Here is a 13,877-nt window from a genome sequence, read left to right as displayed (position 1 = left end):
CTAATTCCACATAAACTCAGCTACTTTGAAACGCACCATAATCTTTCTTTGGTATATCCCATCTTCACTAGTTTTATTGTTTATCTCTGTTCTTAAAATCAGAAGGCCATTAACAAGAAACAATAACATAAAGCCCCCTTTTCTTCCAAGATTTTAAGATAGCAGTAAGTATATTAGCAGTACAATAAACTTCTGTGGTTAGAGCAAAATATAGTGAGGCTTTTTTTACAGACTTTGAGGTTCCAAAAATTATTTTCTCACCAATATCCACTACATTGTAAACAGGTAAACATCTGTATTAAATTTTGTTAGCAATTTGAGACAAACGTTACAAGTAATGGTATACTATCCATTACAGGAATTTAAATTCACAAAATTTTTTTGTTTTTCTTGACACCTCTTCAAGGAGCATACTAATGCAGCACTGCCATCTTTGATCCCCAAGATAAAGGAAACACATGAGGTAAATCCTATGACCTCCCCAGATGTTTACTTAGAGGCAATTTCTGGACTATGGCGCTGGAAGGGGAAAACCAAACAAAGCCTAGTAGTCTTCCGAGTTGAACAGAGAATAGAGCTCAGAGAAACTGAAGCAACCTAGAATTTGTGTGGCACGGTACTGTGAGGAAAGTACGTAGAGAAAGAGCCCTAGAAATATGCATAGGAGTCTTCTTAAATCTTTAACTGAATATCAGTCTGAACATGTACAGAGGAAAACCCCATTAGGCCAGGCAAAAGAACAATTTCCAGGAATAGAACAAATACCAGGAAGCTGTAAATGGAACTATTCCTAAAGACTACACAAATTGCCACCAGAGTAGAGAGTATTTATCAAATATCTGAAGCTTTCAGTAGAGATCTCAAAAGGGTAATGCCTTAGAAATGAGGCCTAATTAACCCAGAGTTAAGATCTATTTAGAGTTGTTCTAAAACAGATTAAAAATGGGCCTCCAAAGGATCAAACTAATTCACAAATAATTTAACTGCCTTCAAGAGAAAGTCCAACTCTTTAAAGGAAATGAAAAATTCAATAACATAAAATCACAATGTTGATCATCCAATCAAAAATTACTAGATATGTAAAGAAGCAGGAAAATGACAGAGATGATGGAATTAGCAGACAGGATGTTAAAACAACTATTACAAATATGCTCACTATTTAATATAAATATATTTTTAAAAGATTTTATTTATTTATTCATGAGAGATACAGAGAGAGGCAGAGACATAGGCAGAGAGAAGCAGACTTCCTGCAGGGAGTTTGATGCGGGACTCAACCGCAGCACCCAAGGATCACACCCTGAGTCGAAGGCAGATGCTCAACTGCTGAGCCACCCAGACATCCCTATTTAATATAAATATTAAAAATATGTTAAAGAAAAACATAATCATGATGAGGAGAGCAACAGAAGTTATTAAGCAGAACCAAACAGAATTTCTGGAGATGAAAAGTAAAATATCTGAAATAAAATTGTATTAAATGGGATTAACAGAAGAAAAACCATGGTGGGAGAAAAAGTGAGCAAATCTGAAGACAAAACAACAGATACCATCTACTACAGACTAAATGTTTGTGTCCCCTCTAAATTCGTATGTTGAAATCCTAATCACCAATGTAATAGTATTAGGAGGTGGGGCCTTCAGGAGGCAGAGCCTTCGTAAGTGAGATTCGGGCCCTCATAAAAGAGAACCCAGAGATATCCCCCCACTCTTCTACCATGTAAAGTTACAAGGAGACAGTGCCATTTATGAACCAGTGAGCATCTTAATATGTATATATACATATTAATATATTAAGCACAGCTTATAGCAATATCAAGCAGTCTAAAACATATACAGTTAAAGTTACAGGGAAGAAAAGTGTAAAAAAATATTTGAAGGAGGGCACCTGGGTGATTCACTGGTTGAGCATCTGCCTTTGGCTAAGGTCATGATCCTGGGGTCCCGGGATCAAGTCAGCCTCTCTGCAGGGAGACTGCTTTTCTCCCTCTGCCTATATCTCTGCCTCTCTCTCTGTGTCTCTCATGAATAAATAAAATCTTTAAAAAATATATTTGAAGGAAAGATGGCCAAAAAATTTCCAAATTAGACAAAAATGCTGACAACCAGTGATAAAGAAGAAGTGCTAAAAGTAGTCAGTGGGAAAAAAGTGACATATCATGTACAGAGAAAAACGGATAAGATTACAGCAGTGATGGTCTCAGAGACATCACCTTAGAAACTATTCATGTAAAAATACAATGGAGTGACACCTTTAAAGTACTGGAAGAAACTGTCAACCTACATTTCCATGTGCAGTGAAATATTTTCCAAAAACGAGGGTAAAACAAAGATTTTTCTAGACAAAGAAAAGTTGAGAGAATTCATTGCCATCAGACAAGGACTACAAGAAATGCTAAAAGAGGTCCTTTAGGCAGAAGGAAATGGCAATAGATGAATTAAAACAGTAGTGGCAAATAGGGTAAATATAAAAGTCATTTTCCTCACTTTAAGATTTCTTTATAAAATCTTTGCTTATTATAGTAAAAATGATATTTAACCTATTATGGGGTTTATAACTTATGTAGAAGTAAAAGGTTAGAATAATAGTCCAAAGTATGGGAGGGGACAAAATAGATACACTGTTGTAAGGGTCTTAGATTATAATGCAGTATCATAATAATAAACTAAAGATGTACAGTCATAAATCCAAGGGCAAACATTAAATAAACAAACAACAATAACAGCAAAAAAAAAAAAACCCACTAAGGTATAAATAATAAGCCAAGAGTGGAGATAAAAATGTAATACTAAAGATATTCAATTAGTCCAAAATTAGTCAGGAAAAGAGGAAAAAGAACAAACGGGCATACAGAAAGCAAGTAAGGAGAGAAGAAATGATGTCGTGACTATATTGGAAAATGGTGCCAAAAAGATGGAGAAATAACAGCATTTCTGTTATGGGAATGGACAAGATCCAATTTTTTTTCAAAGGAAGATAAAATGATGAAGTAAAGAATCAGAGAATCACTGTGGCAGTAAACTTGAGAAGGCAGAGGGATGGGTGGTCTGCAGTGTACAAGTACTGACGTTGACCTTTGATGGAAACACAGGCCATTCATTCATAGAAACAAAAGAAAAGGCAGATTATGTGAGCAGATTCAGGAAGGTGGGTAGATGTGACAGTGGAAGCTGATGGAAGTTCTCTGTAGTTGCTTCATTGTTCTAAGTGAACTAGGAAACAAAATAAACAGCTGGGAGTGAGAACAGGGTAAGGCTCACTGCAAAGATGCAGATTCTGAATTCAGCTGTGTACGTGAAATGTGCCTTCCTATGGTCTATATCCCATGATCTCATATACTTAAGCAAGGCATTGTTTCTTATACTCTAAATGACCAACTAAATGTGACGTTTCAAATGATGCCCTATGGGAGAGGGAATAATATTTCCAAGAAGTCTCCCTAAAAGAATGTCTCATTAGATTCCGAAATCTTACAGTAGATGATACGCACTGAATGCAGGGAGTATCCTATTTCGATGCTCCACTTCATTATAGGTGTCAGTGTAAGAGAGAAGGATTAATGATTTTAAAATGATAATTTTCCAGAAATTACCTCAGATGTTGGTGAATATAATATCCAAAAGAATTAAGACTCCTTTCTAAAGCCAAAGATTCTAATAGCAAGGCCATGTGCTTAATCTTGCCTGCCTGACCTCAGGGAAGTTTGCCTGGAATTGATTTAAAAAAAAAAAAAAGCATTTTTACCTAATTGGTAGAACAGAACTATAAGTCTAACCATTTGTCCTCCCCTATCAAATGCAGGAGACATGCCAGCAGTAGATTAGGATCAGTTTGTAACTTCAGCTGAATAATACTTATTATTGGCTTTACACTTTTATTTCCACACACAAAAAAATAAAACTAAATTTTGAAAGATTATTACAAAAATGCAACAGATAATAAGAAAAGCTGTTACATGCCCAGGATTCCCATTAGCATCACATCTAATAACCATGCATCAAGCTTGATCTTGGCTTCTTGTCAATAAAAAGATTAATGCAGCATGTTCATATGCTAATCTGGAGGTCTATTAAAAGAAATCTTCTTATTGTGATTGCTTTCTTGGTTCATTCCTGCTGGGCCTTCCTTGAATTTTACATTAAAAAATATAGCCTAGTTTGAAATTCTTTTCATTTGATAAAGTAAATAAATAGGAAGTCAAAGTCTATGTAGGAAGGCGATCTTATCCCTGAGACCATACCAGGTTTAAATAGGTGGCCAGGAGCATTAATTTTTCTTTCACCTTTTGTTTAGGAATTATACCAATTCCAAATTATCTCTTGGAGGCAGGTCCTATTATTATCTCTATTTTGCAGATAAGCAAACTGAGGCATACAGTTGTCATTTACCCAGGGGCCATCTGACTAGGACAGGAAAACTGTTACCCTGATAACTCTTAGATGTACTGCTGCATGACGAAGATTCAGAATCAATAAGGACATGAAGGAGAATGCTGACTAGGCAGAGATGCTCAGAGGTGAAATAGGATTTTAGAACTATAAAAATCAACTACAATCAATCAATAGAGCAGGTATTGCTTTTAAATAACCACAGTTAGAGACTAATAGTACAAGCTATTATCAAAATAAATGTGCTTCTAAGCCACCAATTTGAAAAATGCCACTCATTAAAAATAGTAACTAGTGGGGGCACTTCAGTGGTACAGCCTGTTAAGTGCCAGACTCTTGGTTTCCACTCAGGTCATGATCTCAGGTTTGAGATCAAGCCCCTCCTGCAGCTCAGAGGCAGAGTCTGCTTAAAATATTCTCTCTCTCTCTCTCTCTCTCTCTCTCCCCTTTCCCTCTGCCCCTCCACCCCACACACTCTCTCTCTCAAAATAAATCTTTTAAAAGAAACAGTAGTTAGCAAGGTAATAAATCAGAACACTTGCTTAGCTGCGGTATAATTTCAAAGGTTATATTACATTAAGTAACTTTTCTATGTGTAATTGTCAAATTAGTACACACCTATACTTTTGTATAAAAACACAGTAATCAAAAGATGTATTGACTAGATGATCAAATGCTAAGTATTATTCCCATTACATGTGTTGATTTGTAAGGTGCTAGTAATATTGATAGAAAATGAAACATTAACAAAAATTATTGGCACCTAAAATTAATGGGTAATATATAATTAAGTTACTAGCAGATGAGAACAAGAATCCTACTGAATAAATCAAAATTTTAACGCTAAAGAAATGTCTACATTAAAAATAATTTTGGGGAGCGTCTGGTGGCCCACTTGACTATTTGGCTGCCTCCAGCTGACTGAGGTCATGACACAGGGTCTTGGGATGGGGCCCTGTTGGGCTCCCTGCTCAGTGGGGAGTCTCCTCCCTCTGCTGCCCCCCTTGCTTATGCTCTTTGTCAAATAGATAAAGTCTTTAAAAAATAAAATTTTAGAAAAGGAAATTGTGCTTTACACCAAGGTAGTTACTGTGTTTTCAGCAATGTCTAGGACATATATTCATTTAATGCATCAGCAGACTCTCAGCGGGAAGTACATAAAATATTTAACTCTGGTACTTGGAAGACGTACGAAAGGTCTTGTAAGAACGATAAAGGCACATCATGGGTTACACTCGAGTGTGAGGCTTGTTTCCCAGAGGGTTATACCTGAGACCTGAAGTGGCCATCAGATTCCCCACGGCGACCTGGATGATCTAACACTTCCTAAGTGAACTCTAACTCTGTTTCATCAGGTTCTCACTACTTTTCCTAGTTTAATAACTTCTTTTAAACTCAAGGGCTTGCTGATGTCTGGCGCATTTGCAAACGTTGGTGGCACTACCCAGCCCTCCTCCCGTGGAGGGCGGGTGGAGAACCGGACGGAGGGCAGAAGCCGCCGCCGCGGGGTGTTTGCGCGCGGCTGGGAGGGAGGGAGGGAGGGAGGGCGGCGGCGCGGAGGCCAGCGGAGGCCAGCGGGGGCGCAGCGGGCGGGAGCGGGGGCTCCTGGGGCTTGCGGGCCCGCCCGGCCGCCACGCAGCACCCGCCCGCTCCCGCGCACCCAGGCCGGCGGCGTCCCAAGGCCGGCGTCCCGCGTCCGGCGTGGACACACCGGCCAGTCCCAAGGCCGACGCTCTCAGACGCCGGCCGACAGGGCAGCGCGGGCGCGGGAAGCCCCCGCAGCCGCCGTGCCCCGCGCAGTGTCGCCGCCGCAGCCGCCGCAGCCGCCGCAGCGAGGATGCCCCCGGGACCCGGAAGTGCCGCCGCCGCGCCGCCGGAAGTGCCGCCTCAGCCCGCCGCAGCCCCGCCGCGGCCCGGCCCGGCCCGCCGCCGAGCCGCCCAGGGCCCACCCCCGCACGCACCTGAGCTCGCCGCGCGGGCCTCTCCGCCGTCGGGCACCGGGGACCTGCGGCCGGGAGCCGAGCGGCGGGCGGACAGCAGCCCCGAGCCCGCGGGTCCCCGCGGCCCGCCCCGTCCTGACCCAGATAGCGGAGGCGCCGGGGGAGGAGCCCGCGGCCGCTCGCCCCGCGGCTCCCGCCTCCTCCCGCGGGGGGTTCGACTTACCCGGGCGGGCTCCCAGCGCACCCTGCCCGGGAGAGACCGCTCCGCCGGCGCGTCTGCGCGCACCGCACCCCGTGGCCGGACGCCGCCTCCCCGGGGCCCCGCGCCGGCCCGCCGCCTTCCGTCCGGTCGCCGCAGCCCCGCACAGCCGCGGCCGCGGCCCCCGCCCCCCGGGTCCCCCTCTCCGACCCCCTCCCGGGCACGACCTTGACGTTCGACCCGCGGTTCTGGGCAGCGCCGAGATCGCTACCGTCAGCGGGCGGGGCCGCGACCACGGTTTCTTCGCTTTAGCTCACGTTCCAGTTTAATGACTGAAATCCCCAACCGCTACTCTTTTTTTTTTTTTTTAAAGATTTTTTATTTTATTTATTTATTCATTCATGACAGAGAGAGAGAGAGAGGCAGAGACACAAGCAGGCTCCATGCCGGGAGCCCGACGCGGGACTCGATCCCGGGACTCCAGGATCGCGCCCTGGGCCAACGGCAGGCGCCGAAAGGCTGAGCCACTCCGGCATCCCCTGCCCCCGCCCTTCTGAGCTGCTGTTAGCTCAAGACCGCGGCCCCCTCGGATCCGTAACGTCAGCGACCTTACCAGACCTTACCCAGCTGCATGGGCTGTGGTTGGTACGATGAAGGCAAACTCTTGACAAACAGAAACAACGCACTCCTTTCCGTATTGCCCTCACCTTGAGTTTTATTTTATTTATTTATTTATTTATTTTTTAATTTTTATTTATTTATGAGAGTCACAGAGAGACAGAGAGACAGAGACACAGGCAGAGGGAGAAGCAGGCTCCATGCACCGGGAGCCCGACGTGGGACTCGATCCCGGGTCTCCAGGATCGCGCCCTGGGCCAAAGGCAGGCGCCAAACCGCTGCGCCACCCAGGGATCCCCTCACCTTGACTTTTAAACGTAGGCTTGCGGAGAACTTAGTTTGGATTCCAAATCCCCCACCAATGTGTACTAAGTGGAATTAAAACCGGAACATTCCTATTTATCGAAGAAAAAAAAAAATCCTGCTCTCTGAACAATAAAAAGGCTCATTTTATAATCTATACAATGCTGTTTACCGACGGGGATTCTATAGGATTCCCGAGACTCTAAGCAGGCCGCATTAAAGAATTCAGTAAGCCTTGGGGATCCCTGGGTGGCGCAGCGGTTTGGCGCCTGCCTTTGGCCCAGGGCGCGATCCTGGAGACCCGGGATCGAATCCCACGTCGGGCTCCCGGTGCATGGAGCCTGCTTCTCCCTCTGCCTGTGTCTCTGCCTCTCTCTCTCTGTGTGTGACTATCATAAATAAATAAAAATTTAAAAAAAAAATTAAAAAAAAAAAAAAAGAATTCAGTAAGCCTAGCCATAGCCACGGTCATTTTGTTGAAATAAAGTTGTATTTTGGAATACAGCAGGCTAATACTTTTAAGATTTGAAACTAGAATAGCCCTCCATTCCAAAAACCACTTTCATCTCATTTATGGTTTGCAAGGATGTATTACAATATAATCCTAATATTTGCTTTATTTAACCAGAATACAATAAAATATTATTGTATTTATGTATTATACATATAATACAATAAATGTATTATACATAAATACAGTGATGCAATTATACATAAATACAAAAATACAATACATATTATTGTAATATGTATTGTATTTATCCTGTTATGCAGGATGATAATAAGTGTTTTTTGTTTTGTTTTGTTTTTTTTTTAGTTAGTTAGAGTCAAATGCAAAAGAAACTATACTGTCAGGGATCTCTGGGTGGCTCAGCGGTTTAGCACCTGCCTTTGGCCCAGGGCCCCATCCTGGAGTCCTGGGATCCAGTCCCACTTTGGGCTCCCTGCATGGAGCCTGCTTCCCCCTCATCCTGTGTCTCTGCCTTTCTATGTCTATCATGAATAAATAAATAAAATCTTAAAAAGAAAAATACTATACTGTCTCTTCTGTAGTACTTAAAGTACCTATCAATTTAAGCTTTTCCAGAGTAGCCCTCTGAGCGGTCTGCTGCGGCCTCAGCACACAGCACAGAAGAGGTCCAAAATAAAAATATGGAGTATAGGCTGAGAACAAGGCCTTACCCCTCTCTGCTCCTAGAGGAGGATGGCAGCTGGTGCTGACTGGTTAGTCAGGTTCAGGAAGCAGGGGAAGATAACTGTGGACTCCTGTGTGTGTACATGACACCTGTTCCTTCGCCTGGCACCGGTATCTTTGATTCTGTTCCTGGCTCTGTAAAAATTACATGAGAGGTAGAAACAGAGATAGTGGTAGCCGTTGATCTTTGGTAAAGTTCAAACTAAATAACATAGAGAGGACCTACCCTTGCCAGGCTAACTAAAAAGAAGAAATGACTGCTGCACCCTTATTCGCAGAATAGCATAAAAGGAACTGCAACAGCCAGGGGAGGCTGCAGGAAACAACTGCTAGGACTTTCCAAGTTGCTGATCATCATGGACACATGTTTGTACTCCCCCAAAGTTCATATATTTAAACCCTAATTCCCAAAGTGATGCAATTTGGAGGCGGAGCCTTTGGCAGATAATTGGGTTACAGGGTTGGAGCCCTCGTGAATAGGATTACTACTCTTATAAGAAAACTAAGAGGCCAGAGGTCTCTTTTCTACCATGTGAGAGTACAGTGTCTGCAACCTGGAAAAAGGAGTCTTACCAGAACCTAGCCATACTGGCACCAGGATCTTGGATTTCCAGCCCCCAGGACGGTGAGAAATAAACGTCACTTAAGCCACTCAGCCTATGGTAATTTGTTATAGCAGCTGGACCTAATTAAGACCCTTTTCTCCATCACAACTAGCACAGTGCTACAATTATCTGGCCCTTCACAATTTGTCCTCACTGGCTTTTCCAGCTCTTCCCTACCAGGCATCATCCTATGCTTTAGCTATAGCCAAACTGCCATATCCTCTTTCCGTAAGCCACAGATTTTCCAGTCTCTGTGTCCTTTTCAGATGCACTCTGTGCCTCGAATACCCTGCTGTTTACCGCTTGTCAAAAACCAACTCATCCAGCAGATTAATTTTAATCTGCTTCCATTGAGAGGCTACTCTGTACATTTTCCTCCTCCCCAAAAGATGTATCCATCCATGCCCCCATCAAAACTTTCGTAGAAGGATAAGGATTTCAACAAACCCGAAACCCTTCTCTGCCTCCTTTCATACACGTCTCTCTCATACACTGAATTATTACTGCTTGGTCAGTGACTGTTGGGTCCTTGAGATTGAGAATCTTTTCAAGGCAAGGATGCATCTATCTTGATATCCCAGTGCCTGGCACAGTGCACATACCCAATGTTAAATAAATATTTTGAAAAAAATTTTTAAAGTAATATGTATAGTGAAAAGAAAAGCATTAAGAAATGTGTAGTCCTTCTTGTAGTAAAGCGTGTGTTATGGGTTTATCAGGTTTTTTTGTTTTATTTTTACTTCTTGGGTTTTATCTGTGTTTTTATTCCTGGAGCAATTGAATGACCAAGTTGATCTTAGCCCTATAACAATAATTAATCTAGTCTGTAGTTAATTATTCTTATATTTCCTTATGTAATCATTTCCATTTTTTTTTTTTTTTTTTTTTTGTATCACCTATCAGCTTACTCAGGGAACGGACCATTAAGGGCAAAGGAACTATTTAGTTGGAAGGCAATCAAGGGTTTTGCTTGCATTTCCTTGAGAAGATATACTCTCCTTTTGTTCTAGAAATTTGATCTAGATTTTATTTTAAGGCTCAGGAACTGGTGATGGTCAGGTATTAGCATTTACATCCCAATACATTATATTGTTGCTCTTCAAGTTAATTTACCACCTGAATTTCTGTGAACCGCAGATTGAGCTATAAACGTTAAGTACTACTGTCACCCTCAACTCCTATCTCAAAAGAGCAAAATCTACCTTCTTCTCCAGGCTTGGGTCAGAGAAGTATTTTGTTGCTAAATAATTGAAGAAATTATTTTAAAATTAAGAACACACTAACCACGAAGAGAGAGAGAGAGCATGCATGCAGAGATCTATGGCTGGCTGTGCAAAGAGCAGCAGTGGAGAAGCCAGCCAGACACAACTCAAACTCCAAGTTTCCCAAATCAGATCTGGAGACCAGAGGAGAACCAATAACAGCAACAACCACAGCATAAATAGTGATTGGGTCTTACATCCAGTTCCTGCTTCCTTCTTCATATGGATTGTCTTACTCCATCTCCTCAGCAATCCAGTGAGATCAATAACATTACAGGTAAGGAAACAGAGGCTTGCAGAGGTGAAGAAACTTGGCCCCAGTCACAGTCATTTTTAGAGGCAATAACCAAACTTAGCATTGTCTGAGAGCCTTTCCTCTCAACCACATCCTGTGAGTCCAGACTGGATGGCTGGCCTCGATGCCTGAAGAACATTCGAAGGAGGTTCATCAGAACACCTTTCATAAGCACAGCACAGAAATTCGCACATGATATTGTCCTGTCTGCATCTTCCATATCAGTTATCAATGGAGCCTTCACTGCTCCATTTACAGGAGGGCCTGAATCTCCAGATCAGAGCATCTTACCCATGGGAGCTTCTCAGTAGAGGTTAACCATTATCTCTAAGCCACAGGGTACATACAGAATTATGGTGGGTCTAGATGTTCAGGTTGGTGTAGGAATAGACTTGGGGACAAGAGGAAAAATAATACCGTGTCTAATGCAAGTGGGAGTGTTTTGGAGGGCATTTTTCCTTTTAGAGGACACCTAAAATACAAGAAAATTACCCCCCCCCCAATTATAAAAGTAGTATGAAATTACTATGGCCAACTTGAAACTTCCAAGGGAAAAATGCTGTCTTTGAAAAAGGCACAAAAGTTAAATAAAATCTTAAAAATAAATAAATAAATAAATAAAAGGGCAGCCCAGGTGGCTCAGTGGTTTAGCACCGCCTTCGGCCCAGGGCCTGATCCTGGAGACCCAGGATGGAGTCCCATATCAGGCTCCCTGCATGGAGCCTGCTTCTCTCTCTGCCTGTGTCTCTGCCTCTCTCTCTCTCTGTGTTTCTCATGAATAAATAAAATCTTAAATAAATAAATAAATAAATAAATAAATAAGAAAAAGGCACAAAAGTAAGTTTATTAACTGTTTCCACAAGACTAAGTAATGAGTGTGATAAACTATTAATCATTTAAATATAATAAAATAGTTGGCCCAATATTCCTGTGCTGAATAAAACTTAAATGGTATTTAAGAAAAATATGTACAAAAGAAAAATTAGCAACAATATTTATGTAACACTACTTAGCAATCCAGTGTTGAAACCATTTATTAAAAATATGATGACCTCATTGAAATATGGAATTCTTATTAGAAACTGTTGATTTGGCTAGAAAAATTAAGTTTTTGTTCAATGAAGGAACAGTCATTTTCAGAAAGGCGTATACTTTGCCTGATTGATACCAACCTTGCTCAATGATCAGCAGTTTTCCTGGGGCACTTGAAGATAAGAATGAAATTTCTTCAGAAATTGCAGAAAGCTTTCTAAGTCACATTCTTACACCAATTTCCTGTAGTCAGCCTGTTCAAAGCACGGTCTTGCATACACTTGAAAATGGAACTCAACAGATTCAGAGCAAAGAGGAGTCTTGCCCCTCCCTTCTGCATTTTTTCTTCATCTTGAGAGATAATGTTCAGGGACATTCTTGATGATTTGTGTGTCAACTTCAGAAGCCAAGGTCAGTTTCCTCAGGGCAGGTTCAAAATGAAGTCAAATGTTCATCAGTTAGGCAAAATATTGTTACTATATATATACATATATATATAAAAATTAGTTAAAATAACTGGATAGTTTTAATTATACATAAGTAGAAAAAAGATTCCATTTAGAATTTGGGTGGTAAGTCAATTTTGTTCAAGGTTCTGCTGGAGAAAATTTAGGTTAGCAGTTTCCCAGACCCACTGTTCTCAGACTATATAAAGACAAGTTATTTTCTCCTTAGAAGCAAATCTCTCTCAAAAAATTGTTCAGGAGAGGCAGCTTCTTGGTATGCAAATAAATCTATACAAGAGTTCACTCTTATGGCTCAATAGAGACCTTTTTAAAAAATGATTTATTTATTTATGTTAGACATAGAGAGAGAGGCAGAGACAACAGGAGAAGCAGGCTCCATGCTGGGAACCTGACGCAGGACTCGATCCCAGGACTCCAGGATTGCGCCCTGGGCCAAAGGCAGGTGCCAAACTGCTGAGCCACCCAGGGATCCCCCACAATAGAGACATTAATTCATCAACCATTGTTAAAAGTTTATCCATTTTATAAAGATTGTAATTCCATCATTATAATTAAGACACATAGAAAAGTGAAAAAAGTGAATCTAGGAAAAGATGAAAATTGAAATTCACCACTGTTATGATTTTAGAAGAAAGCTTGCCTTATACAGGCAAGTGACTAATCCATAGTTATTATGACCCAAAATAATTGTAGTTAGTTTGGAGCTTGGAACATATCTTATGAAAACCACGCTATAAATTGTGGTTTGTTTTCCAAGTAACCCCACAAAATCCTTCATAATCTATATGAAAACATACTATACAGTTTTAGCTGAATTCTCACTTAGAACTGTTGATGACAGGATATCACCAATCTGTAGCCATGGCCTTAGCTGTTTCCACTTAGGAAAAAAAAGGGGGGCTTATCCCTGCCAGCTGCAGTAGCTAATAACTTTCCAATGAAAAAAGAGACCCCCATCTTCCAGGTATGGCATCTGCTTAGCAGCTACTTAAAAAAAAAAAAAAACACCTTCCTACCTCCAACCACAGCCTTTGATGAGTTTTCTAGCAAGAAAAGAACTGGGATCGCTGGGTGTACTATCCATCCAGCCACAGGGCTCTTTGATTTATCACCTGAGGCAAAACAATTCTTCCCTGCTCCTTTAAAAAAAAAAATAAATAAATAAATAAATAAAAGACAATTCCAATAGTAGTGACATTTACTCTCTCTCTCTGTAATGGGAACCTCCCATTTCTCAAACAGAAGGGCACTGGGAGAAACTTTTCTTCTAGACATAATGACAGGTTAGTCACTCATGGTCTAGGAAGACACCCCAAGGGGTGTCTGTATTTAATAAATGAAAGACTGTTAAACTAATTTTAATCATTTAGATATTCACATAGAAAAATGTAATACAACTTTATAGAGTGACAGTAATTTCAAAAAAAATAATTGCGAGATGCCAACTTTCAACATAAAGGCATTTTTATGCTTTTCCTTTACTAAGTATCTACAATTATTATTTTTTCTTAAAGATTTCATTTATTTATTCATGAGAGACACAGAGAGAGAGGCAGACATAAGCAGAGGGAG

The 13,877-nt window shown here is 41.4% G+C and overlaps 1 protein-coding gene across 6 annotated transcripts in view; it reads right to left on the bottom strand.

Moving 5' to 3' along the window:
* Nucleotides 1-12,130, bottom strand: part of RMDN2 (regulator of microtubule dynamics 2) — a 67,766-nt gene extending 55,636 nt beyond the window's left edge. Inside the window, exon 1 of one of the 6 annotated variants that reach the window (XM_025454153.3) lies at nucleotides 11,979-12,130. Coding sequence is in view for 1 of the 6 variants with exons in the window: in XM_025454150.3 (XP_025309935.2) it covers nucleotides 5,659-5,678 (20 nt within the window). In the remaining 5 variants the exon portion in view is untranslated. Of the gene's footprint in view, nucleotides 1-5,658; nucleotides 5,813-6,350; nucleotides 6,503-6,552; nucleotides 6,686-6,755; nucleotides 6,799-8,631; nucleotides 8,789-11,978 lie in introns of those variants that run through there. The other 5 variants (XM_049095674.1, XM_035700743.2, XM_025454152.3 and 2 more) reach the window with 5 other exon arrangements.
* Nucleotides 12,131-13,877: the final 1,747 nt, after the last annotated feature.

This window comes from Canis lupus, chromosome 17 (assembly GCF_003254725.2).
Source record: "Canis lupus dingo isolate Sandy chromosome 17, ASM325472v2, whole genome shotgun sequence".
In the NCBI taxonomy this organism is placed as follows: domain Eukaryota; kingdom Metazoa; phylum Chordata; class Mammalia; order Carnivora; family Canidae; genus Canis; species Canis lupus.
Note: the sequence above shows the minus strand (reverse complement) of the source record. Positions and strands in the feature narration are given on the sequence as shown.